Genomic DNA, 27,607 nt, shown 5'->3' with positions numbered 1-27,607 from the left:
TTACATACTTACCTAGTATAAAAAGAGTTTCACTTGATTTTTCACATGCTAGATACCTCAGAAATGGTCCATTTCTATTTATTACCATATGACCAGGGCACAAACGGCACAATAGTAAAAAATATAGTTAGCTAAATAATTTTTATTTTTATTTCCTTGAAGTGTAAGACAAAACACTATCTTATATTATATTATAAAATATAGTAACTAACTACTAACTAGCTGACTACGCTTTGTTTCAATGAAGCTGAGTTTATGGAAAAAATTGTAGGTGCGATAAAAGAATTGTTATCAACGGGTGTTTTGTAAAAGCTTTAGAAAGTTGTGATTACATTGTGTACTACCTATTAACTACCTACCTTACTTATTACTTTTATGGTAATTTAACCAGTTCATTTAAGAAAATATAGTTTATCTTATGCAAAAAATTATTAGTTAGACGATTCAATTTTAATTTTGTTTTATGGGGCGAAACCGCACATATGGGCGAATTAAACGACGAAAGAGGGTTGCATTTACCAAAATACGTTACGTTTATACAACATTTCATTTAGAACACGTAAGTGAACATCACTACTCTTCGAAGTTACTGACATGACATCTGTCATTTTTTAACTGCCGCGGCACAAATGTCAAAAATACCAAAAGCAAGTGCCCAATGGTGACTAAAATCCAAAAATTGAATTTCAATACCTTTTCAATAGGTTACAGTTTATTTCAAGTTAAATAAATTCATTTTCTCATGTAATTTAATCCAGTCAACAATGCGGTATTTAGGGCAAGTCTTTGTTGCTTTTATAGCGTTGCATTTTTGCATAATAACTTGTGACTGTGCTAAAATAAACACGCCGCGAGTTTTGCTTCCATGGTTTGAAAATTTGAATGTGAATTTTACATTTGAAATCATTGAGGGAGGCTGCTACAGTTGGTAAGTAACTGGCTATAAGTAACGTGTAAAATAGAAAACATATTCTTCGGGGTTTTAATGATAAATCTTATCATTTTTAGGAGTTCTTCGAGGGATGACATCATAGATCTTGAAGCCTTGTATGGTGATACTTGGGGCCACTGTTCTCGAGCAGCGCGAGTATCGGTGTCCAAAACATGTGTACCACCAGGTTCTGTGATTATTTTCGCTGAAGAAGTCAGTACTGGGGAGGTAAGATATGTTCTAGTAAATTGGCGGGAATTGAAGTTTCTGCTAGTAACTATACATTTTTTTTAATAAATAAGAACTAATGATGCTAATTTTGTTTTACATAAAAGTAAGGTAAACAAATATAAGGCTATTTAAAAGCATTCTTACTTTACACATTTAAAAATACAGCAACACTTTTTGCCTAAAAATTTAGTTTTGTTCACTTCTCCAACACAATTTAGTACCAATTACTCTATGAGTTCATTTTCATCACATTATGTAATATACTCTAGTTATATCAATATATCTCATCAGGCTTGGCATGAAAATTGTGATAATTACATTGCAATTATTTCAACTGTTATTATTGACTTGCCCCAAATGCATTTACTAAACAAAAGAAAAATATTATCCTGAAGTGGTAGTCATATTTGGGCACAATCAAAAGTCAAATCACAAAAACTCATGCAATGGCAATATTTCTCACTATAAAATTTTAGCTATAGTTGAGCCATTATAAATGTAAGAACTGATAAATCATTTTTAATGGACCTCTCGCTCACAATTACAGGCCTTATGGAACTGGAATTTGATGTTCTGGTGTTGTGTTTAACAGTAAAAAAGGATTTTTCAATAATTAATCGTTAACAGGTTATAAAGAGCGAGGGGGTGGTTAAGGAAATAATACAAAACCAACCTAGATATATCCCTTTATCGATAACAACTTCTGCAGCATTCTCACAACCTTATGATCTTAGTGATTTATGAGTCAGTTTGTAGGTTTTTAATGACTCAATTTCTGGTTAATGGTTTTCAGGTCTTACGTGGGGATGTTGACATAGATAAGATCAGCTCTTTGAAAATTGTGGGTACAACATGGAAGCTTTACTTGGAAGAAGCACCAGAGGCCTTTGAGGTAGTGGCAAATGATGATCAAGGTATGTACTAGACTGCTAAAAAATCATTGATCATAATTTTTTTCATGCTGGTCACATTTTTTCTATCAATGTGATTGAAATAATTGAGCATCCTCAGTAAACAGATATTGAATAGCTGCATTTATAATTTCTGTAAGATAGAGACAATTATTTTGATTATAATATGTATTAGATGAGTACTGCAACTCATCTGCATGAATTATGTTTTTGATTGTCTGGGATATATGCGGATTTCTTGGGGTGCAAACTATCTCAGACAGAGGCACACTTTCATATAAGTTATAATATTAGTTTGGGTTGTTAATATTTTTTAAAAATTGTAGGCAACACATTTTCAACTTTGGAAGGAGTCAGTTTCACTTGGACTATTGAAAATGTGGGTAGCACTTATGGAGAAGATCCATTAGTCACGTAAGTTATATGTCAGTACATATCTTTATATTTTTTTTTCTCAATTCATTCCATCTGGGTCATTTTCAGCCGGTCAGTTTGATTTTGAATTAATATATAAGGTTTACTCTTCATAGTAATCATCTTCAGCCTGTCCCCAGTCCTTTGAGAACATTATGGAGAACTCTCAAGCATGCAGCTTTCTTTACTATGTTTTTTTTACTTCACCATTGAAGTTGTAACGTGTACCTTAGCGGTCCCGTTACATCCTTTATTTAGATCGCATATTTTTATTAACATAACCTGAAATCTGTTAGTAGACCTTTTATACGTCATATGTCAGTGTCCCAAACTTCACCATGACGTTTCTAAGGCGTGACGTTTGGGAATGTAATTCAACGATCTGTCAAACCTTCTTTCATATTGGAAAAAAAAAACTAGTAACATTTTTGACAGCTCGTTTACCGAATGAAGTTGGCATCTTTCGGTGGCCATTTTGAAGGTTCACTTTTTCTTCCTACATAGACACGCAAACATTTGCTCGTCAATTATTAATTTTTAAAAATGTGAAAGTTAAACTAAATAAGTATAATACATATTTATGGGCCAGAGGGCTATAGAGTGGTAGGACACGGCGCTTTTAGCGGTAAGTGTTCATTTTTCTACCCAATTTCGCCATTAGAACATTGAATTTTCCAACAAGAAAATGAATGAAAATTTTAACCTAACATTTCCTTGTTACAGCCGTTGATCCTAGATCGTTGATCCTAGATCTCCGTTGATCCTAGATCTTCGTTGATCCTAGATCTTCGTTGATCCTAGATTGTTATCATTTAACGCCTCATTTGAGCATTTATCATGAGGATTTTCCCGTAAATTTCATTTTGGATCGTACATGTTACGTTTTATATCGGATTCCATCCCGGAATTGGTGTGATGGAATGCAGTTTTCGGCCTGTGGAATTAGTTAGATATTCGACATGTGCCTAGCTTATTCTCTATTTTAACAAATTTTGTGATAATTTGGACTTTATTTTTTTTATAACCTAGTGTGTGGCCATGTGGCCCAGGTACTATAAGTTTGTTTATTTTTGATCATTGTATCTATATATATGACATATAAAATTAAGACAAGAACAAAGGGGCGATACCTATTATAAATTGTCATATTTTTTTTCCTCTTTAATAAATAAAATTTGTATAAAACTTTAGAAATTTAATAAATTAATTTTTAATAATAAATTTTAAATTCTTTGATTTTTATTCACCAATATTTATTTCTTGAGGACATTTGGCGTCCCGGAATAGAGAGCACGGCTAGGTGGACCGAATCTCTGACTTGCGATTAAAAGTCCAGGCCTCGGCAAGTCTATCTGTGGAGATTTCTATCCAGCTGGCTGGCGCCCGAGGGTTTTCCCTATATCCATTTTATATATATATATTTTGTCAGCTGGAAGTAAAAGTAAGGAATTAATTCTATTGTTTTGTTTTTTTTTAAATAAATTTTATTTTAAATTTTTCACCTATTGGGTGGTGAAAAATTTTCTTTGTTACAATTGGCAGCCCCGAACAGGGACTGATTTTTATTTGGGAACCTAGTTGTGTTGATTCTCATAGTATTAGTGAATAAATATTTTAATTGTTCTCGTTCTTGTCTTAATTTGTATTTTTTGTAATATTTTAAGGTGTATTGTATTCTTGTAACTTATTTTTTTTCTATTGTATGCCTAGATACTAAGATGTTTGTTTTAGCATAGCTAATTTAAGTGTGCTCGCCTAGTTAATAAGCGTAGTTTATTTTGAGGTTTTTTATACTACTATTATTTATGTGTTACTAGTGAAAATGCTACATACCTAAAAAGGCCATTTCTTTGTAAGAAACGGAGCCAAAAAACTTGATAGGTGTCGCTGTGACCAGTTTTCTCTTGAAAATGATAGGTGCACGACGATTGAAAATCTATTTTATTTAATTTTATCTATTTTTTTTTAGACTTTTTCCAAATTTTGTTAGAAGAATCTTCTAGAGAATAGACAGCGTTTGTAGTCCCAGGTCGTGGTCTATTTGTATTCGTTAGGATGTTATTTGGTATGACAAATGCACCGTCGAATTACACAGACTTTCTGATCGTTTGTTTGGACCAGATTTTGATAACGAAGTCCTGTTACCTAGATGTTATTATTATTTTACTTTCAAAAGATTTTAAATTCATTCAGCATTTTGGATAAATAAATATCAAAGATTAAAAGATTCTAGACTTGCAAATAACTTAAATAAATCTGAATTTTGCTAAAGAATATAATATTCCAAAAAATATTTCATAATATACTCCTCAGAATAACCCAGTTGAACGTTTTAATAAGACTATTGAGACTTGCTTAGCGTGCTATGTTGAAAGTGACCATAGAACGTGGTCTAGGTATTTACCCCATGTTCAGGCAGCTATTAATGGCACTATTAATTTAGTTACAGGATACACACCTAATTTTCTTATGTTTGGTAGGGAAGTTTTCCTTGATGGATCCCTACATAAATTTTATTCTATCTCTGACCCTTCAGAGTTAACTATTGGTAGTCGTTCAGATTATTCGGACGCACTTCTTACTTTGAGTAATATTTTTGATAAAACTGTTAGTAATCTGGCCAAGTCATATAGACGAAATGCCAAATACTACAATGAAGGAAGAAAAAGCATTTCTTATTGTGTTGGAGACACAGTTTGGAGGCGCAACTTTGTGCAATCCAATGCTGCTTCTTTCTTTTCCGCAAAATTAGCCCCTAAATTTGTTAAATGTAAAATAATAAAGAAAATTTCAGATAATGTATATTTATTAAAAGATTTGGAAAAAAATAGTACAGGTAGATACCATATAAAAGATATTCTTAAAATTTGACAAAATTAAAACTTAAAATTAATTTTAACAGGAAAAGAATCTAGCAGAAGCTAACACAATAAGGACTCATTATTATTTTGTGTAGGATTTTTTTTGGCTCCTTTGTCAGTCCTACCGATTTGTAGGTTGCGGCTATGCAGTTGCTCCGCATTACCTCTCCTTTTTGTATATATTGTATATTTTTGATTTTATAGTTCTGTTTATAAGAGATCTTTTGGTAGCGGTTATGCAGTTGCTTCGTTTTACCAGGCTCTTGAAGAACTCATTTTGGTTGCGGTTTTGCCTTTGTTTGCACCGTATTACCTAATTTTGTTGTAAATATGTATAGTTTTCTTTTAAGGGATTACGGTTTAGCACATGCCCCGTATTATCCTCCTGCTTGTTCTGCTATAGTCAGGCAGGTAGTTTTGTAAATATGTACAGATCTTTTGTGGGATCATGGTTGGCACATGCTCCATGTTATCCTCCTGCTTGTGTCTGTTTTATCGGGCAAGTAGATGTATATATTTTTTTCTATGTGGGTCTTTAGTACTCATCCTTGGCCTTGTCTCACACATGTGGACATGTTCGCTAGGTCCTTGCTTTAGGCAGGACGATGTTTTAGGTGTTGCTCTTTTGTAGCGCATCTTTATTTTGGATGGTTCGACAATGCGCGGCGAGGGTGCCTGAGTGCTTTGTTCGGTTGCATACCATTCCGAAAACCCCTTAGCTAGGTTAGTTCGTCAATACGCGGCGAGGGTGCCTCAGTGGATTGATCAGTTGCATACTAACTCTAGACTCTTTTTATTTTGGCTTATGTTGTGTTAGGTTGGTTTGCCATTTCACGGCGTTGATGCTTAGTGTCTTGGTCAGTAGTATACCAATACTAATCACACACTCTTTAGAAAGTTTTCTTCCCTTCTTAGCTAGTTTGGTTTGCCATTTCACAGCGTTGATGCTAGTGTCTTGGACAGTAGTATACCAATACTAGGCAATTCTAGTTTAGGAATTTTGTTTTAATGGATTGCTTCTCAATCTGTATTTATTAATGATTATTTGGTTGTTTTGGCTTACATAAATTTAGATATTTAACTTTCCTTTTGTTTGGTAGTTCCCTTTGTTTTGTCTTATAGAATTGTTTAGGGTAAAGAAAAAAAAGGGTTTTTTTTTCTTCTCTCTAGAAAGGGGAAATTGTAACGTGTACCTTAGCGGTCCCGTTACATCCTTTATTTAGATCGCATATTTTTATTAACATAACCTGAAATCTGTTAGTAGACCTTTTATACGTCATATGTCAGTGTCCCAAACTTCACCATGACGTTTCTAAGGCGTGACGTTTGGGAATGTAATTCAACGATCTGTCAAACCTTCTTTCATATTGGAAAAAAAAAACTAGTAACATTTTTGACAGCTCGTTTACCGAATGAAGTTGGCATCTTTCGGTGGCCATTTTGAAGGTTCACTTTTTCTTCCTACATAGACACGCAAACATTTGCTCGTCAATTATTAATTTTTAAAAATGTGAAAGTTAAACTAAATAAGTATAATACATATTTATGGGCCAGAGGGCTATAGAGTGGTAGGACACGGCGCTTTTAGCGGTAAGTGTTCATTTTTCTACCCAATTTCGCCATTAGAACATTGAATTTTCCAACAAGAAAATGAATGAAAATTTTAACCTAACATTTCCTTGTTACAGCCGTTGATCCTAGATCGTTGATCCTAGATCTCCGTTGATCCTAGATCTTCGTTGATCCTAGATCTTCGTTGATCCTAGATTGTTATCATTTAACGCCTCATTTGAGCATTTATCATGAGGATTTTCCCGTAAATTTCATTTTGGATCGTACATGTTACGTTTTATATCGGATTCCATCCCGGAATTGGTGTGATGGAATGCAGTTTTCGGCCTGTGGAATTAGTTAGATATTCGACATGTGCCTAGCTTATTCTCTATTTTAACAAATTTTGTGATAATTTGGACTTTATTTTTTTTATAACCTAGTGTGTGGCCATGTGGCCCAGGTACTATAAGTTTGTTTATTTTTGATCATTGTATCTATATATATGACATATAAAATTAAGACAAGAACAAAGGGGCGATACCTATTATAAATTGTCATATTTTTTTTCCTCTTTAATAAATAAAATTTGTATAAAACTTTAGAAATTTAATAAATTAATTTTTAATAATAAATTTTAAATTCTTTGATTTTTATTCACCAATATTTATTTCTTGAGGACATTTGGCGTCCCGGAATAGAGAGCACGGCTAGGTGGACCGAATCTCTGACTTGCGATTAAAAGTCCAGGCCTCGGCAAGTCTATCTGTGGAGATTTCTATCCAGCTGGCTGGCGCCCGAGGGTTTTCCCTATATCCATTTTATATATATATATTTTGTCAGCTGGAAGTAAAAGTAAGGAAGGAATTCTATTGTTTTTTTTTTTAAATAAATTTTATTTTAAATTTTTCACCTATTGGGTGGTGAAAAATTTTCTTTGTTACAAAGTAAGTGATATTTAATTGCTTAAACTTAACTCTGAAAAGTTAGAAATGTGTGCCCAGGATTGAACCCCAGTTCCCAATAGAAAATTGAAGTGTTAACAACTTAAACATCACTGCTTCATAGCTTTACTCTTAGAGGAAAAAGGGAATTTTGTATATTTATAGCAGGTTTTATATTATTTAAAGAAAAGTGTCTAAATGTTTAATATCAATTTTTTTTTCTGAATAGGTTGGTTCGTTGGAGCGACACAGATTATGAAGCGCCAAAAGGTGTAGCAGAATTGGAAGCTAGAGGTCTACGTTCTCATTCAGTCTTATTATATGGACAGGCTATGGGAGAATCTAAAGTGACCGTCTGTCTCGAAAAAATTTGTACTAGCTTCAACTTGCAAGTGGTAGCTAGTGTTGTGTTGACACCTGCTGTGGCATACGTTGCACCTGGAGACACGCTACGTTACAAGTAAGTCCAGGAAAGAAAGCTATGCACAGCTAAGTGATTTGTTCCTTTGTATTATTATATTTATCTGTATCTAAAAAGAAAACTATCATGTAAACAGTAAATTGTCTAATATAATCTAAATTGTTTGCCAAAAATATATTTTGACTAGCTATCCTATCTTCAACTTTCATGGCGATTGAAATAGCAATTATTCATATTAAAAAAGGGTAAAAAGGAAACCACTCAAATTTGACACTTCGGGGGAGGCAAAAGCATAACTCTTTGATTTCAACTGTAAAGTACTATAAACAATTATTATGTTTTTTCCTCTCCTGAAGTGTCAAAGTTGAGTTAATGCCTTTTTTACTGTAAATACAGTATTCAATAGTCATATAATAACAGATTTGAATTCTGAAGACAATAATCTCTTTCTCACAGAGTGGTAAGAGTACGAGCCGGCCGTCTAACAATACAAGATGTAGCAGAAACACTATACACCATGAAAGTAGACAACACTGGGGTTGCAACCCTCGAAGACACCATAAGCCTAGTCCGAGGCACACACATTGGAACATCACATTTGTTCCTGATGTCAGGCATCACTGAGGTTTCCAAAGCAACGTTAACTGTGGTAGAACCTCATTCCATAAGAGTTATAATCAGACCGTCCAACCTTATAGTGTATGGCGAGCTTTTTAATATACATTGTGTTGTGTATGACGAGGCAGGTCATGCATTGACAGCTGGACAGGAGATGTTGATAAGGTATAAAAGTTTTGAAAGTAAAATTATCGCACTAGCACACTAATATTATAAAGACGAAAGTTTGTGTGTATGTTGTTAATCTTTCACGCAAAAAGTACTTGACGGATTTGGCTGAAATTTGGATAGATTATACCCTGGATTAACACACAGGCTACTTATTCTGGAAAGCAAAGAGTTCCCACAGGATTTTGAAAAACCTAAATCCATGCAGATGAAGTTGGTGGGTATCAGCTAGTAGTAATATAAAAGTTTTGTAGAAAGCTTTCATAGGTTCATTATATTTACACTAATCCATACTAATATTATAAATGCGAAAGTATCTGTCTGTAGGTTTGTGCCTGTCTGTCTACTAGCTATTCTCCAGAAGCTGAGTAGACCACCCAGGTTACAGACGGCTGCATGGAGTGAGGTTGGGGATTCCAATGGCGCTCTCGTTCTGCTACGCTCCCGCACTCTAGGGGCACGTGCGTTGGTGTTTGTCTAGTTCTCCATGCAGGCTTTGCACAGAGGACTATTGATGACGCAATCTTGGAATGTATAGGATACTTTTATCTCCGAACATAAAGAGTTCCCACTGGATTTTTAAAAGAACCTAATCCACGCCAACTAATTTGCGGGTATCATTGAAGTCTTGTCACACTTCACACTAATATTATAAAGGCGAAAGTTTGTATGTGTGTGTGTGTGTGTGTGTGTGTGTGTATGTTTGTTACTCCTTCACGCAAAAACTAATGGACGGATTTGGCTGAAATTCGGAATGGAGATAGATAATATCCTGGATTAGCACATAGGCTACTTTTTATCCCGGAAAACCAAACGTTCCCACGGGATTTCGAAAAACCTAAATCCACGCGGGCGAAGTCGCGGGCATCGGCTAGTAAAAAATAAATTTTTCTTTTAGGTTAACAGTAAACGGTGATGCCAACGTAGATTTGCTGATGTCAAACGAGAACGGAACTATAACGGAAGCAGTGGCTCAGAATGCCGGGGAGTTTACAGTTACTGCGATATTGTATTCCATTGCTGGCAGAGCTTTAATGAGAAAGGTTTGTACTTCGTAACAATCTTCTACATCCATATTGATATTGTGAATTGTAGCTTTAGTTTTAAGCTAACATAATTAATTTTATCACCACTACATCATTGTTTGACAATCAGAAAGTGTACAATAGTACCCAATTTGAATAAATGACTTTGACTTTGACTTTTGAAAGCGAAAGTTTGTCTGCCTACTAGCTTTTCACTGTTGTTGACATTTGAGAAATCCCAGGGAAGTATATAATTATACTACTTTTTATCGCGGGAAATCGTAAAGTTCCCCTGGGATTTATAAAATCTAAGTTGTTGCAGGCATCATCTAGTTATGTATAATTTTTTCTTGCATCAACTTCATATATACACTGCATTTCATAAAACTGAATAGGTAGATACTCTCCTATTTATTGTACGAGACAGGTCGAGATGGCAATCAGGTTGAAGACGCCCGCACATCCGCACAGCCCGCTAACCTGGTGCCAGTTTTTCTGTAGTTCAAACTTTTACTTGTTTAAACGTTTTATGTTGTTTTGCAGATAGAAGGGCAAGAATCTGCAGTAGTGATTGAACCCTTAGAAGTAGTGCCACCAGAGCTTTATGTAGCATGGACTGATACTACACAGTATGTACATTCATTTTGTATTCATAATAATATATTCATTACTAATGCATAATAGTCTAGTCCAAAACTCTCCTAGAATGTTTCCAATATGACTCTACCATGTTTTGCAGAAACTACTTTCGGGCTAGAATCTTGGGTACTATGTAAAGGTGATGTTTTGTTTCGATTCTATTATACCTTGACCCTTGAAGGCGGGAATCCAAGGCAGTGCAACAATTAAATAATTAAAAAGTAGATTGAACTCTTTGCAACAACACAACAAGGATTTATGGGAATGAGATATTTCTTTGACTATGGAAACCTTAACTTGGTGCAATATTTAATATTGTATAATTTCTTTGGAAAACATCGTGAGGAAACTTGCATTCCTGAAAGTGCTCCATAATGTTTTCAAAGTCTTGTGAAGTTCTGCTCACCTGAACTTGGCAACTTATGTGCCTAAACCTTTCTCATACGAGAGGAGGCCCATCCTCAGTAACGGAACGGGGATAGGTCGATATGATAATGATCAATTTCTTTCAGAGACATACAACTTCAGCATCGAGGCGGCGGTGAGGAACCGGTGACGTGGTCGGAGAGCGAGCTAGGGCATAATGCCCTCTCGCTCGCACCTACAGGCATTCTTACAGTTCGTGATGTGGGTCAGTTGGAAGTTCGAGTACATCTCCCGAGATATCCACACATTCGCGCGGTTGGCAGGTACTTGGTAGAGCGAGACAGAACATAGCTTGCTTTCACACTGACAGTATAGATGTGCTTACGTTATTTCATGTTAGACAGCTAGAACAAAACAGGTAATGAATGGGGATCAGGAGAGCGAGACAGGGCATAGTACCCTCTTCCTCACAGTTTGTGATGTGAGTCAGTTGAAAGTTTGAGTATATCTTCCAACCTGTATTCCGGTGATACACCTTTGTGAGGTTGGCAAGAAAGTGGTGGATCTATAGCTTTTAAAAAATATAAATGGCGAGCAAACAAGTAGGCGAGTTACGTAAGTGGTACTTCTAGGGTAAACTGAAGGAAATGAAGACAAAAAGACTAACTCCTCTGACAGGGCTTAGGCTTACATGAGGATACCTTTGGAATACATAACTGGCGCGTCACCTGATGCCAGTTATTATCATTGCCCAGAACAACAGTAACAAAAAACTATGAAATGTAAAAAAAAATTGTACCACCAGAGGAACCGCTAATGTGTTGCCAGCTTTTCAGGAATTTGTTACTTCCCCCGCTGGTAATCTTATAATTTTTTTTTTTTTTATTAAAGTAGGCTAACTTCTGTCTCTCATGATAAGTGAGCATTACCAGCGGTCTGGAAAGAAGATTCTACTGAGAAGAACCGGCAAGAAACATACCTTTTAACTATATCTTTTCACAGAGTATGGTCGGCTGTACCAGATTTGATACAAGTGTCGAGTTCTGGCTTCGCTCGCGTGGGTCGCCCGCACCAGTTACACGTAGCACTCACCGCCACAAACCCATCTACTGGAGAGCTCTATAACTTCCACTCGTAAGTAATAACCTACTACTACTACTACGGATGTGTGTGTGTGTACTAGTAAGTAGTACAGACACACATCCGTGAATCCACACATACATCCCTTTTGTACTTTTGTATTCTGCTCCAACCATGCCTTGTTAAATCTAAGCAGAAATAACCCTTGACTAAATCTCGACATGGCCAAAGAACAACAACTTTGACATAAGTAGAACTTGTTGCAATTCCATATCAATCGGGGAGTGTAGAAGTGCAGGATTCCGCATGCAAAGTAAATCATTTACTAGAATTGTGTTCTACTGCACACACCTTTTGACTGCCCCTTACACGCGAAAATAACAATTGTAAACCTACCACACCTCAGAAGTACGATTATGGGAGTTCTGAGTAATAAAAGACTGAATTAAAAAAAAATTATGGCCTGAATTTTATTTTAGATGTAACTGCGGTTCGTTCACTGTGTCCTTATTGGAGGGTCCCGAACCACAAAACGTGACGGCAGCTCCTTGGTTACAGCCTATGGGTAAGTTGTCAAAGAATTTCAGTATCAAAAATTTTTGATAACGAGTGATTTACTTTTACTTAAAGAGTTCCGTTCTCTATGTCCAAAGATAATCATCAGATCTTTACCAAATAACTTAAACGGGACCAACCTGACAATACGCCCTTTCAAACAAAATAAACAAATAGTGAAATCGGTTCAGATTTGATTTGATGTAGTTATGGAGTAACAAGGTTTTTGAAGAAAGTTAAATATTATAAAAATACATATAATAATATGTCAAGTGAAGAGTGAATATATGCATCTTTTAGGCAAGCGCGCTCCATCGGCTGCATCATCACTTGCCACAGTCTGATTGCAGCCAAGCTCTATTGTCTATGAATTAAAAAAAATGTAAAAAAAATCTTTTTAGTTGGTCAAATTGAAACGGCTGAAAAAGGTGTAATATAATGATTATATGGTGTTATTCCAGATGGAGCATGCTGTGTTATTCAATGTTTCTGGAGCACACGTGGTATATCCACAATAAGGGTATCGCGTGGTAGGATGGGCGACACTGCACGGATCGCCGTACGCGCCGCACCGACACTACTGTGGCCGCAACAGGCTGCGGCTTTGGTCGGAGCTTCTTTACCTGTAAGTAACTACTACAGTACGAAAGGATTGAAAATTGTAGTTTCTGGATTTATTCAGTTTGGAGCGGTTTCTACTAGTTTTGAATACTAATTGTCGGCCATTTTTATCCGACTACGGCAAAGCCAAAAGGAAAGGTTATGATTTTAGCAGTCTATGATATGAATGTGTGTATGTTTGTATCAGATTCTGTGTGTTCCACCGTAGTACCTATATTACTGGCCCGATTTTGATAAATGAGGTGTCAATCAATTTGTTGTCGCTATTTGGGTAACATAGGCTACATTTTACACGAAAAAAATTGACCTGACAGATGTTACACCTACAAAAGTGGGGTCTCCAAAAATTTTTTTTTGCTATTGTATCGAGTGGAATATCAAATGAAAGAGGAAAAAACATAAATATAGTACAATGTTAAAATATACGGAGCGACAGAAAACTTTTCTAGTATATTATCTTTTGCTATCTACCGGCGGTCCGCGGGTAGTAGTCGGGTTTTAGTGCTATTTAACTTTATCTTGTACAAAATCATGATAACTGTCTTATTGTATAGTTCCATTTTGCAAAATATAAGTTTGTTTCAGGTGATAGCGGAAGGGGAGGCCTTAGAACCGCAGTCCAGTGAACCGCGCGTGGCTGATCTGACCAATAGGGATGGACTTCCACCTTATCGATATCCCGACGCACAGCTGTTCACGCTCAAATGCCGAAGGGTATGGTATAATTTTATCGATAAACATTTTAACGGCTTTAAAGTAAAGGATTAAAAAATCGTTTATTTCGTTCTATTCTATTATTTAATCCACTTTAAATCCTGCATTACAGAGAGTTCCCCATAATGTTCTCAAAAATTTTAAAAACTCAATCAACTTCACCCTCACCACCTGGGTGCCTGGTGCACTTCGACCGCCTGTTATGCCAGGTCCTTTTTTCCACGCACATGCAAACTTTGGAATCAACTCCTTTCTGCAGAGATCCCATTAGATTACAACATGAAGTTATTCAAGGGGCGGACCAACAAATTCCTGAAAGTCCGACAACGCATTGGCGGTTCCTCTGGTACTGCAAATGTTCATGGGCGGCGGTAATTACTTAACACCAGGTGACCTGTCTGCTCGTTTGCTCGCTATTTGTAAAAAAACTACTATAGTTATTATGTTTCCGTTCGACAGAAAGGCGATGCGCGTGTAGAGGTAGTATCGTTTACGGATGAAGAGCGCGAATCGGTCGAGTTGGAGGTGTCGTGCGCGCCACACGTATCTCGCATACGCTTGGAGCCGCCCGATACGCCCGGAAACTGCTCCGGTGGACCCAGGTAACCCAATTTTGAACCAAAATTCTTAGAGGCTTTGTACAAACGATTTGTGTTTCGTATTTAAACGAATCCGTCAAAATACGAATCAAATGAGTGCACAAACGCACGTACATACATCGAAGAAAACGCAGGCAAAATTTTAGTCTAAGACTGAGATTTATAAAGAACACTTTGACTTTGCTCAGACTTAAGATTGAGTTAAAACGAGACAGATTTATGTAAGAGATATACATTCTGTCTCGCTTTAACTCTGTCTTAAGTCTAAGCAAAGTCAGAGTGCACTCTATAGATTTCACCCAAAGCCGAGTATGACTGTCCAAAAAGAAGTGTAATGTTTTCAGGATATGTATGTATGTATGTATGTATGTATGTATGTGTGTTTCTTTATTCCACTTTAACTGTCATATTCTAAACGCTAGAACAGATTAGGATGTATTTTATATCATTAGAATCCTTACACACCCCAAGTGACACTGGCTGGATTTTTTTTGAAAAATATAAATCAATATGGCATGGCAGTCGTGTTTTTAATTATTTTCATTATTATGAAGTACTTGTTTTAATATTCTAAAGGATTGATAGTAATAAAAGATTCAAATTGTTTCATAGGTTATGTCTATTTTTTTTCATAGGTTATGGCTACGTCCAAATCAAGAAGTATCCGTAAAAGTGTCTCTCCTAGACGCGATTGGCCGAGAACTGTTAGACGAGGAAGGGCCCAGCGTGTCATGGGAAGTTCAACCTTACCACGTGGGAATAGAGTATAGATCCACGGACAGGCTGTTCGTTGAGACTAACCCTGAGTTTGCTAAAGTGCCTGTACCTGATAAGTATTTCCAAGTAAGTTATATTTTTTTGGGTATATGGTTTGTACTGCACGTTGGACTTTTAGGAGTAGATAACCCAGAAATGTTGGATAATATTCAAAAGATTTTCTTAAATATTATTTTTATACACATATTTAGACAGCAATTGAGGTTCCAAAAATCTCTGTAATTGTGATAATTCATTTGCTAGCACATTCCTAACTCTATGACTCTGTCACAATTGTATTGAGAAACCTTGTTTATATTATGCCTGTCTTGGGTTTTGTGTTTTGTTACAACTTACATTGCTGACAAGTGCATTTTGGTCAGATTCTTTTTCTATGTGAAAAATGTAAGGTTGACATCTATAAAGCGTATTTTGACTTTGCTTAGACTTAAGACACTGTTAAAACGAGACAGCGTTATATCACTGGCATAAATCTGTCTTGTTTTAACTGAAACTTAGTAAGCCTGAGTGAAGTCAAAGTGCGCATCATAGATCTCAACCTTTTTTTTATTTCTCTGGCATTTCTGAGTAGAAACTTCCTTTTGGATCGATACCTAATATTTTTTTTGTGTTCTAGTTGTTGGCCGCAACTGAGAATGCCATAGGATGGAGTGGATCACTAAAAGCGAGCATACCTGATGCCACTGCTAGTATTCAAGCTAAAGTTGTGGCGCCGTTGAAATGTGACCCCTTAAAAGTATGTTAACCTTATCATCTTCTAGGCAAGCACACTCCATTTAAACTGCATCATCACTTGCTAGCACGTTTGATTGCAGGCAAGCGTTAGTCTATAAAAAAAACTACATTCGTCAACCCATAGTCCCAACCCATAGTCGGTCCACTGCTTCTCCTTTTGAAAGAAAATCTGTGCTCGGATAGTGGTCCGGCGAAAGGGTTGATATTATAATATTAGAACTAGTTTTTTTCTGCGATTTTGTCCTCGTGATATAATTTAAAACTAGCACTCAGGGATAATGTACCAGCTAGAAAAGTTTTTCAAAATCAGGATCATTAGTTCTGGAGATTACCTCCTATATCCAAACATAATTTTACCTCTTTTTAGGGAAGACACTGTCCCCTACGATACGGGCATTTCTTGTTTAGGGGTCAGGAATCACATATGATTTACTGTACTGAGTTTCACTAATAAAGTTTTTCTAATTTCTAGATAAAATTAATTTGGAAGGAATGCAATGTAATAGAAAATATATCTTTTGTAGGTTAACATAGCTTGGGAAGGCGAAACTGTGTCGAATATAGCGACAATAACGGGAGGTAGCGGCAAATACTCGGTAGACACCCCTAAAGGGGTAACTGCGTCCATCGAAGGGGGAAGTGTGACAGCTTTGGTGCCAGCCCCTGGCAACTATGACTTGGTTGTAGCTGACTTATGTGTTTATGGAGAGAAACAGGTTGTTGAGGTAAGGTTTTACAGCATTATTTAATTAGTATTGGGATTACTAGGTTCTTATTTAGATAAAATATATTCAGTAGACGGGGTAACTGCGTCCATCGAAGGTGGAAATGACTATGACTTTGTTGTAGCTTATTTATGTGCTTATGGAGAGAAACAGGTTGTTGAGGTAAGGTTTTACAACAATATTTAATTATAATTGGGGTAAATAAGATTCTCATTTAGGTAAACACAAAGTAGAAACTCCTAAAGCGATAACAGCGTCCATAGTGCCGAAAGTGTGATCACTTTGGTGGCGGCGGGACCTCTCCAGCACACCCGCGCTGGTCCGCATCGGGTTAGCGCGGGGGCTGTGCGGGTGTGCGGGGCGTCACATACTATATGTCTGTATGTAAAGTACTGGGAAATGCAGTAGGGTTACTTCTCTTAGCATTTTATTTAACTTTCACAGTATGAATATAGAAAACAACTGTTTTATTTCACTATACATAACATTTTATACTTAGGTGAACATCGAAGAAGTCCTAAGCGTAGAAGTAGCCACTGCTCGCGCGGTTTGTGTCGGAGGCTGCATACCTATAACTGCCTTAGTCAAGGGAATATCACACCGGTACTTGAGCACTAGCCGCGAACCTGACTGGAAGACCTTGGGCGATATAACGGTGAAGAATGGAAGCTTGTGCGGGTTGAAGGAGGGCTTTGGACGAGTTAGGGCTGCTTTGGGTGGCGTTTGGAGCCCTGAAGTTGAGGTAAGATTGAGCTATTTATGGTAATAACTCGAGATATACGATGAACTCAATAAATATGAAATTTTATCTAGCTCTTTAAACTATTCCAGATATATGATATTCTATGCAAAGAATGCATTGATTTATAACAAAAAAAATATTAAATATACCATATTGTAGTACTAAAAGATAGGGCAAGCATATTAGGGCCAGTACACTCAGAAATACCGCCATCGCATTTGTGTAGTATACTTATTCTATTGTAATAATAGCTGTGATGTCACATTTTATAGTTATAGGTACTAAAAGTTGAATATTTTAAACATTCCGGTACATTTCACGTATGAAATTCGATTCCGGGCGCACGCACCTCGTAGCTTTTTGGAGCTATGTGAAGGGAAAACGTTGTGGGGAAACCTGCATGCCTGAGAGTTAAATATTATGTTCTCACTAGTTGATGTCCGCGACTTCGTTCGCGTAGATATAGGTTTCTTAAAAATTCCGTGGGAACTCATTGATTTTCCGGGATAAAAAGTAGCCTATCTGCTAATCCAGGGTATAATCTTTCTCCGTTCCAGATTTGAGCCAAATTCGTTCAGTAATTTTTGCGGGAAAGAGTAACAAACATACACACACACACACACACACACACAAACTTTCGCCTTTATAATATTAGTGTGATAGGTGCTTGAATTCTGCCAATCTGCACTTGCAGCAAGGTTGCAACCTTGGCTGAGGAGACCCATGTTGCCAGGAGGCTGGCGATGGGTGGAGATTATTTTCACTATTGTTATAGGTGACGGTTTTCCCCGCGTTGCGAATAGTACCGGAACGTTCGCGCTTGCCGGCGGGCGGGCGCGTTCAGCTGCGACACGTGGGCGGGCCGCCTTCGCACCTCGCTGCTCTGTCGTACCACGCTACACACGGACAAACACACTTGCAGGTATACTTTACTAGATAATTATATCATAGTTTTATTTGTGCGTATCGTTCGTTTTTTTTTTTAATTTACAGACTAGTGCTTGGCTGCAATCAGACCTACTAGCAAGAGATGATGCAGCCTAAGATGGAGCGCGCTTGCCTCTCTTGACTTTTTAACCAACTTGCAAAAAGGAGGTGGTTCCCAATTCGGCCTATTTTTTTCATGTATGAACACCGATTTTTTCGACGTTTCTGGACCGATTTTTGTGATTGAGATCCCCTTCCCAAACGTCCGTTTAAACAAAATTACCTACTACAGTAAAGTTAAGGATAAACAGAAAAATAACTGAAATAGTATTTTTGCTTTGATTTGTACTAGGTGTCTCCATCCGGTTTAGTACAAGGTGTATCGACGGGCAAAGCACGCGTTAAGCTGGTTGCATCCGATTTCGGCAACGTAGAACTAGCCAGTGCCGAAGCTGAAATCGAAGTAAGTGAAGTACCTTACCATTATATTAAGTTATCTTTACTTTATGTTTTACCATGGTATACCTTGGTATACCTTGAGGTCTTTCACTTACTAAGACGTTTGAGGAAATTAATAAATTATTACTTTATATGTAGGTAGTTCCCATATCGAACCTACGTGTTAAGGCGGCGACGCAAACTTTGCTAGTGGGTCGGCCAGGCCCCGTGTGGATAGAGGCCGCAGGGTTGACCGCTACAGCGCTGTCGTCTCTGCAACCCGCGCCCAGAGTCACGTGGAGCCTCCGAGACCCCACCACTGCGAGATTGTACAATACACATGCCGATGGTGAGTGGTTTTGCTTATAGGTTAATCACGTTAATACGACGGCCAGAAGTAGTATTTAAGGAAAAATAAATACAAGATCTTTAACCTAACATAGATTAAAGATCGTCTGTGTCAAAGTTAAATGCAGAGTTTTACACTATGACTATGATCCGTCTTCAATCACGTCGGCTGGTTGTGGTGGTGTGTGTGACCACGCTTGAGTCGGTTGCAGTGTGCGATCCGTCTTCGATCACGTCGGTTGTCACCAATGTGGCAACCGCTACATCTACTTTAGAGCCTTGATAGCTCAACGGTTGAGGAGCGGACTGAATTCCGAAAGGTCGGCGGTTCAAACCCAACCCGTTGCACTATTGTCTTACCCACTCCTGGCACAAGCTTTACGCTTAATTGGAGGGGAAAGGGGAGTTTTAGTCATGATTGGCATGGCAAATAAATAAAAAACCAATTTTTCTAACCTAGCCGCAAAACTACACATACCACCGTCTGGCCGCGCGAGTGAACAGCAGACTAAAGACGATTATTTAACTATTATCATCGTCATCATCATCAACAACAACCACCAGCGATAGACGTCCACTGCTGGACATATGTCTCTTGTAGGGACGTCCACACGCCATGGTCTTGCGTCGCCTGAATCCAGGGACTCGCCTGATATCCGTTGACCAAGTGGGGGGGGGGGGGGGGGGGCACTTTCCGGTGCGAGGTCGGTTTCCAGCCCCTTGGGACCCCAACATCTATCGGTTTTTCAAACTATGTGACCTGCCCATTACCACTTCAGCTTCGCCACCCGCTGAGCTATGTCGGTTACTATCTGGTTCTTCTACGCATCTCCTCATTTCTAATTTGATCACGATTTATTTGTACTACATAGTACAGTACAACCAAATTAATAATGCGCATAGAAATCTTCGTCACTGTTCGGCAACGGTCGTATGATACACATGATATTGACTCCTATTTGTTTATAACAAGGTGCAAAATGCAAGTGCATTGTTTAGGGCTCTTACGATTTAATGATTCGGAATATCTGATCGGATCGGATCTGCATGCGCATTATTAATTTGGTTGTACTGTACATAATTTAAATATTTTCAGATCAGTTGGAGCGGTCTGTAGTAGAAGGGCTGTCCGTGCGCGTGGTACCACTGAAACCTGGTGTGATTACGCTTGATGTCAGGGTACGGAACATGGGACAGGTAAGTTCTTTTTGTTAAGAGTATATATGACTAGCTGATGCCCGCGACTTCGTCCGCATGGAGTAAGGTTTTTAAAAATATCGTGGCAACTCTAATTTTCCGAGATAAAAAGTAGCCTACCTCACTGCAGGTTTTTAGCCTAGCTACCCATACACAAAATTACGTCGATCCGTTGCTTCGTTGCGATGGAATTGAAGGATAAACCAACAAACAAACTTTCGCATTTATAGTATGAGTATTGAGTAGATAAAAAAGAAAGAAAGAAAGAAAAAACGTTTATTTTTTGAAAGCTGTGCTACACATTAAGTGGACAAAGATATAGGGTAACTTAAAAAATACTATGTATAAATAAAATGGTTTATGTATTTGAAAAATGAATTTTACTGTCTACAATCCACAGGTGGCAGAAACCCGTTCATGGGACAGCACGATCGAGATCCTCGGCATATCGGACATACGGACATCCATCGACGGTCTATCCCGGGAACTGAACACCGGGGACCGTTTGTCCATGGCCGTAGGTGCCACGGTGCGCCTCGTGTCTCTGCCTCGAGGCAGCTGGTCCGCGTACGAAGACGGCTCGTGCGAAGTGAGGAGCAACGGCGACGTGGCGGCTACGCGACCGGGACACGGAGTCATACTCGCCAAGCATCGCGACGACAGGAACGATATCGACAGACTGAGCGTGAGTGGCTTTTTGAAACGAAGCTTCTTTTTATAGAATTGAATGGGCTAATTTTTTTTAATCAAATGAACTTTTACAGGTACGAATTATCAAAGATTGTTTTTTCATGTAGCAAAATTGTAGTTACAGAGTAATAATATTTGTTTTTTTAACTTTTGAATCGTCAAATGTAATCTACCACTCAAATCTATTACTGTATGTGTGAGTGAATAGGCATTTATAGCTCAATAGCTCAACGGTTGAGGAGCCATCTGAATTCCGAATGGTTGGTGGTTTGAACCCCACTCATTGCACTATTGTAGTACCCACTCCTGGCACAAGCTTTACGCTTAATTGGAGGGGAAAGGGGAGTATTAGTCATGATTAGCATGGCTAATATTCTTTGAAAAAAACTTCTAGGCAAGCGCGTTCCATTTTAGGATGCATCATCACTTACCAGCAGGTCCGACTGCAGCCAAGCGCTAGTATCTAAAAGTGCTCTCCGAGGCACGGAAGGGACAAAAAGGTTACCTGTTCAGTTACTGACTTGGGTCAACGTCACAACTAGGTTGTATAATTTGTTATATATTGATTTAATTTTACAGGTGATCCATGTGGAAGTGTCAACCCCCCACTACTGCACGGCTGAGCCTTCAGGCGAGACGGAAGAGTCTTCAGTAAGAATCGTGCTCAGGAACTCGCTGGGTAGGGAGTTGTTAGCGCCACAGGCCAACGTTTCGCTCGGACCTCCGTTCGCCGCACATGTTCGACGAGCTGCTGACAGGTTAGGAATGTTAAGTTCCGTTTATGCAGCATGAAATTTTAAGTTATCCTGTAGTGAAATGAATTTGTCTTAGTAGTGCAATTGATTTATAAAAAAACTGATGCCTGAAAAACTGATTTAAGTTTTAAAAATCCTGTGGGAACTCTTTGATTTTTTGGAATAAAAAGTAGCATATGTCACTCTCAAAACTTTAACTATACCCATCCCAAAAATCTCGTCGATCCGTTGTTCTGTTGTGATAATATAGGTAGGCTAGTGATATTAGAATCGAAAAATGGCAGACTTAAAATTCTTACAAGACTTAAAAAGTAAATAATAGTGTGATCTAAAGAACCGAATGGGTGGTTATTTTTATTATTATGGTTATATTTTCAGCGCTCTTGGTGACGAGTTATTGATAGCTGGGTTAGACGCAAGCGGAGCATTTCTGAGCTTCCAAAGTACCATTGCTGGTACTACGATCAGCGATGAAGTGTGGGTCACTGGCTCAGATTCATACGCCAACAGGGTTATAGGTAAGATCCAATAACGCTAGAGATACCTACCTAGAATCTTTTCGGTGTTCTTGGTGACGAGTTATTGATAGCTGGGTTAGACGCGAGCGAAGCATTTCTGAGCTTCCAAAGTACCATTGGTGGTACTACGGTCAGCGATGAAGTTTGGGTCACTGGTTCAGATTCATACGCCAACAGGGTTATAGGTAAGATCCAATAACGCTAGAGTTTCTACCTAGAATTTTTTCAATGCTCTTGGTGAAGAGTAGCTGATAGCTGGGTTAGACGCGAGCGGAGCATTCCTGAGCTTCCAAAGTACCATTGCTGGTACTACGGTCAGCGATGAAGTTTGGGTCACTGGCTCAGATTCATACGGCAACAGGGTTATAGGTAAGATCCAATAACGCTAGAGACACCTACCTAGAATTTTTTCAGTGTTCTTGGTGACGAGTTAATGATAGCTAGGTTAGATCCGAGCGAAGCATTCGTGAGCTTCCAAAGTACAATTGGTGGTACTACGAACAGCGATGAAGTCATTTGGCTAAGGTGGGAATCTCTCTGAGAGATCGACAACATAACCCGCTCCACAGCACGCTGAGCGACTTTGAACTTTGGACAAGGCAAACTGTCAGTGTCCACGTTTCTGTATACCAGTCGTTCTATTTATTTATTTAATTAATTATTTAATTAGAACGGACCTTTTAAGTCCAATTACACTAATTAAATTAAGTTACACAATAAAAAATAAATTTGTTAAGTCAATAATCAAATATGTCAACTACAAATTATCACAAAAGTGCAGGATCTGACCTATGAGGTCAGCCCATTTGTCAGCAAATATGTCACAGCGACTATACATTAATCTAACCTATATTTTGTTTACTTAGCCACCGGCAGTTGGGCGATATGCATAGACGGAGTGGGCTGGCGGGCTCCTCCGTCGATACAACTGTTCCCGGGCGCCGGAGTCACTTTGGCGATACTATCTCAAGACACATCCGCGCGACACGTGCTGCGTTTAGACCGACCCGCTGCCACTTATATCATACACCAGTTACCTGTGCAGAAGGTGAGATAATATATCTATATTATCATCATTATCATCATCATCATCAACCCATCTCTGGCTCACAATCAAACACGAGTCTCCTAGAAATCACTCTAGCAACAACCAATCAGACTGTTGGATAAAATTATAACGCCGTCTAAAAATATATAACAATTTGGATTGTCTATTGAACACGTCTCTCCGCACCGCTTCAGTGGAAATTCATCCTTATAGTACTTCACGTTTCGCAAAAACATACGCTCAAAATCCTATTTTTGGAAGTCGATCAAAAATCGACAAATCAATTGTGCTATTAGTGCAGTTTTTAAGCCTCTTATATTTCCCAGATGGTGTTTGTACCCGGCGAATGGCCATTTGCCCTCGTGCCTCTAAGTATCGAGGGTTCAGGCCTGACGACCAGTCCGCTGGTCTGCACGGAGGAACAGAAGTACGCCTTGGAAGATGTTGAGGTGGAACTGCCCTACTCTTGCAGGACCAAGGCGCCGCATACTGCGAAACCGGTGTTGGATATCTATAGTGGTGAGAATTTATTATTATTCAGATACAATTTAGCCCTTGACTGCAATCTCATTTGGTGGTAAGTGATGATGCAGTCTAAGATAGAAGCAGGCTAACCTGGAAGGGGTATGGCAGTTTTCATTAAACTCTTTTGGTTTCTACACGGCATCGTACCGGAACGCTAAATGGCTTGGCGGCACGGCTTTGCCGCTTGGGTAACTAGCTACGGCCGAAGCCTACCACCAGACCAGACCAGACCAGAAATTATGAAATTCCAAACCCTTCCAAATCCAAAGCCGGGAATCGAACCCGGGACCTCCCTCTAATAATACCACTTACCACTGCGCCGGGGAGGCCGTCAACTCCATCACTTTTCCGTCCGTAAATGGTCACATACACATAATATTTACCCATGGGAACATTTAGCCATGGGAATAAGTAAGCCCACCCAGGTGAAGCCAGGGCGGGTCAACTTTTTCATTAATATTGCTAATGTTGACTGAATATTTCCTCTTCCAGGTCAACTCGGTTGCACGATAATTCCAGCAACACAGATCAAAGAAGCATCTGAAGTTGAACTGTGTGCTGAATGGGGAGTAGCCCGAACATGTACTAAAGTCCTCTTACTACCGCTCATACAAGTTTCCAGCACCAAACTATCAATCAACAACCCACCAACAAGTTTCACCATAACCGGACACCCACATGCTTTGAAAGTAGTCAAAATCACCTCATCTCCAGGCTTGAAACTCGAAATTAACACCAAAGACGGTGAAATAAACGTTTTGATCAATAGTGAGGTTACTACTTGTGGTTTTGGATGGGTCAATGTGGTGTCGAAGTTGACGTCTCAAGATATAAGGATTGAAGTGGAAAGGGAGTGTGAGGTTGGATGCGGAACATTGTTGGGAGCTATCTTCTCACTTGTGAGGCCGTTTTTGCCAACCCTAGTGACTATTGTGGCGTTGGTGGCTGGATATACTTATGGTGAGTTTTTTTATAAAACACTTATAACATCATCTTCAGCAATGTTAGACCTAGGCCTTCTTAAAACCTCAAAGCGGACTGAAATCTGAACGGTTGCAGCTACACACTGCACACCCTTTGCACTATTGTCGTACCCACTCCTAGCAATTTAAAAAAAAACATGCACCAGTCATTACGCCTGGTCCTCATTAGGGGAGGCCTACTACAATCCCTTACAAACTTTTCTAGACGAAAGTGACATTAGCATGGCTAGTCCACACTAAAATCAATTTTTTTTTCTCCCTCATCTGGCTTTACACAAATTAGCCAGTGTCAAGTTTGTAGTTATTTACAAGTTAGGAAAACTATATAAGTATGGACTTCGTCTGTGCCGGCGCTCGCTAACACACGCGTGGCGCCCCCTTAGAGCGCTTCCCAGTCAGATCCACCACCAAAAAACACCAACTAACACAAAAACCGGCTACTTTAAAAAAAAAAAAAAAACACTCCAAAAAAGACAGCACGCGCGCCATCAAATGCCAACACATATGAACAGTCTAAAATCAATTTAGATAGTACTACAATGAGAATATCACAATCAATTCCGATTCATTGTGATTTGTGACCCTCTCAGTAAGAATACTACAAAATAATCCAACTATAACAGTTGCGATTGCGATATTATAACAGTTGTTTTATCTATTCCCGCAGTTCAATCACGTCTAGAGCAGAAAGGCAAGATCATGTTGCCAAAGGAGCCAGCACAGACAGTGCTAAGCCCGACTCCACCGCTACGCAACAGAACCTGGTCCCGCAGTCCGTACGCGGCGGCCGGGCCCGCGGCGCCGGTGTATGGAGACTCCAGCATGTTGCCTGATGCTAGCTTCTCGCCTGACTCCACTAGAATACACTCCAGGTTTCTTTAGTAACCTCGGAAAATAAGGCAGCGCCCAAAAGTGATTATGTTATGAAAAGTGATGACTATGTAAGGTAAAGTGACAGTTAAATTATGAAAACTTGTGACTAAGTTATGAAAAGTGATGACTAAGCTATTAAAAGTGACTTATGTGTGAAGTTACACTTTTAAGTGATAAAGTGATGTTTAATAATTCTTATACTCTCGAAAAGGAGGTCTCAGGGCGAGGTTAAGTTGCCAATGGAGCCACCACAACAGACAGTGCTAAGCCTAAGGCCTAAAACACATGATGTAGATCAATGGTGACTCAAGTTACTTTTCAATAATTATATTAGGTTTGTCCAGGTTGTATAATATAATAAGTATCTAAAGTGAGTAAAAAGTAGTGAAAAACTATATTGTAATGAAAGTGACGATTAAATTATGAAAAGTGACTATGTTATGAAAAGCAATGACTAAGTTATGAAAATTGACTCAAGTGTTGACTAATGTTTAGTAAATAGATAAAGTGATGTTTAATAATTCTTATACTCTCGAAAAGGAGGTCTCAGGGCGAGGTTAAGTTGCCAATGGAGCCACCACAACAGACAGTGCTAAGCCTAAGGCCTAAAACACATGATGTAGATCAATGGTGACTCAAGTTACTTTTCAATAATTATATTAGGTTTGTCCAGGTTGTATAATATAATAAGTATCTAAAGTGAGTAAAAAGTAGTGAAAAACTATATTGTAATGAAAGTGACGATTAAATTATGAAAAGTGACTATGTTATGAAAAGCAATGACTAAGTTATGAAAATTGACTCAAGTGTTGACTAATGTTTAGTGTTGAACTACAATAACTAAATAGTTAAAAAAAATAGAGTTTTTAGTGACAAAGCTATGCTGTTTAGTGATGCTATATATACTCACATAATAACTCAAGTGACAGCACTAATTGTTGGTGACAATTTAGATTGTACCTCGCAATATACAGAGTGTACCGTTGTAAAGTGTTAACTATCTCTCGTTGATTTGTATTTTTGTGTAAAAGAAAAGTTACATAATAAGAGTAATTAATGTTTTATAGTATTTAGATTTTTAACCAACGTTTTTGATGACAATGTGAACTCTGCATTATCAAATGTATGTTATAAAAATTGACATCTAAAACAATAACATATTGTTTTAGTAGGAATATAAGCTGTGTCTAAGTGCAAAAGTAGTTGTACAAGTTGTAATGTACCAAAAAAAGGGATGATTTAGGACAAACTTGACTAGCAAATTAAATAAAGACTTATGAATGAGTGAGATGATTTTTTTGTTTTTAAATTTTTCTAAAACTAAATAGGGACCTTCCGCACTATGTGGCCACAACTATGGTTAGTGGTTGCAATGTCCACCCATTATGCATGGGCATAGCACATTTGACTGCAATGACTAACCAGCTTTATCTGGACGCTGAGGTCGTGGCCGCGTAGTGCGCATGGAACCTAAGGAATGGCATTTAATTAAAATTCTTTTTTTTTTGGTTAATAGATTTTTTCGTATTAATAAAGGCTTTTTTATAATTTACCACCCATTATGCATGGGCATAGCACATTTGACTGCAATGACTAACCAGCTTTAGCTGGACGCTGCACTGCGGCCGTGACTGTGGCCGCGTAGTGCACATGGAACCTAAGAAATGGCATTTAATT

The 27,607-nt window shown here is 38.3% G+C and overlaps 1 protein-coding gene across 3 annotated transcripts; it reads left to right on the top strand.

Moving 5' to 3' along the window:
• Positions 1-637: 637 nt before the first annotated feature.
• Positions 638-26,413, top strand: LOC123873882 (nuclear pore membrane glycoprotein 210). Of its 3 annotated transcripts, XR_006797788.1 has the most exons (30): positions 638-928; positions 1,009-1,159; positions 1,956-2,076; positions 2,400-2,487; positions 8,073-8,303; positions 8,721-9,047; positions 9,949-10,093; positions 10,619-10,704; positions 11,227-11,403; positions 12,083-12,214; positions 12,640-12,725; positions 13,177-13,340; positions 13,922-14,050; positions 14,510-14,652; positions 15,285-15,492; positions 16,043-16,162; positions 16,686-16,886; positions 17,386-17,628; positions 18,404-18,550; positions 18,908-19,018; positions 19,153-19,342; positions 20,438-20,538; positions 20,939-21,223; positions 21,808-21,986; positions 22,362-22,501; positions 23,368-23,549; positions 23,876-24,068; positions 24,567-25,034; positions 25,725-26,008; positions 26,072-26,413. XR_006797788.1 is itself a non-coding variant. In XM_045918976.1 (29 exons), exons 1-29 carry the CDS (start codon positions 765-767, stop codon positions 25,937-25,939), a joined length of 5,127 nt encoding a protein of 1,708 aa, XP_045774932.1. In that variant the 5' UTR covers positions 638-764; the 3' UTR covers positions 25,940-26,413. The 3 variants fall into 3 exon arrangements, 2 of the variants coding, with proteins under 2 accessions (XP_045774932.1, XP_045774931.1); XM_045918976.1 differs by lacking the exon at positions 22,362-22,501 and adding an exon at positions 22,547-22,686 and having other exon boundaries at positions 25,725-26,413; XM_045918975.1 differs by having other exon boundaries at positions 25,725-26,413.
• Positions 26,414-27,607: the final 1,194 nt, after the last annotated feature.

Source organism: Maniola jurtina, chromosome 17 (assembly GCF_905333055.1).
Source record: "Maniola jurtina chromosome 17, ilManJurt1.1, whole genome shotgun sequence".
Classification (NCBI taxonomy): Eukaryota; Metazoa; Arthropoda; class Insecta; order Lepidoptera; family Nymphalidae; genus Maniola; species Maniola jurtina.
The sequence above is the reverse complement of the archived record's forward strand: the minus strand, read 5'-3'. Positions and strand labels throughout refer to the sequence as shown.

What these genes read in the sequence shown, in the direction of transcription:
- LOC123873882 (XM_045918976.1), top strand. Translation starts at nt 765, where the DNA reads ATGCGGTATTTAGGGCAAGTCTTTGTTGCTTTTATAGCGTTGCATTTT. An exon ending in GAGGGAGGCTGCTACAGTTG is followed by an intron (nt 929 to 1,008) that starts GTAAGTAACTGG and finishes TATCATTTTTAG; the next exon opens with GAGTTCTTCGAGGGATGACA. An exon ending in GAGAGAAACAGGTTGTTGAG is followed by an intron (nt 16,887 to 17,385) that starts GTAAGGTTTTAC and finishes TTTTATACTTAG; the next exon opens with GTGAACATCGAAGAAGTCCT.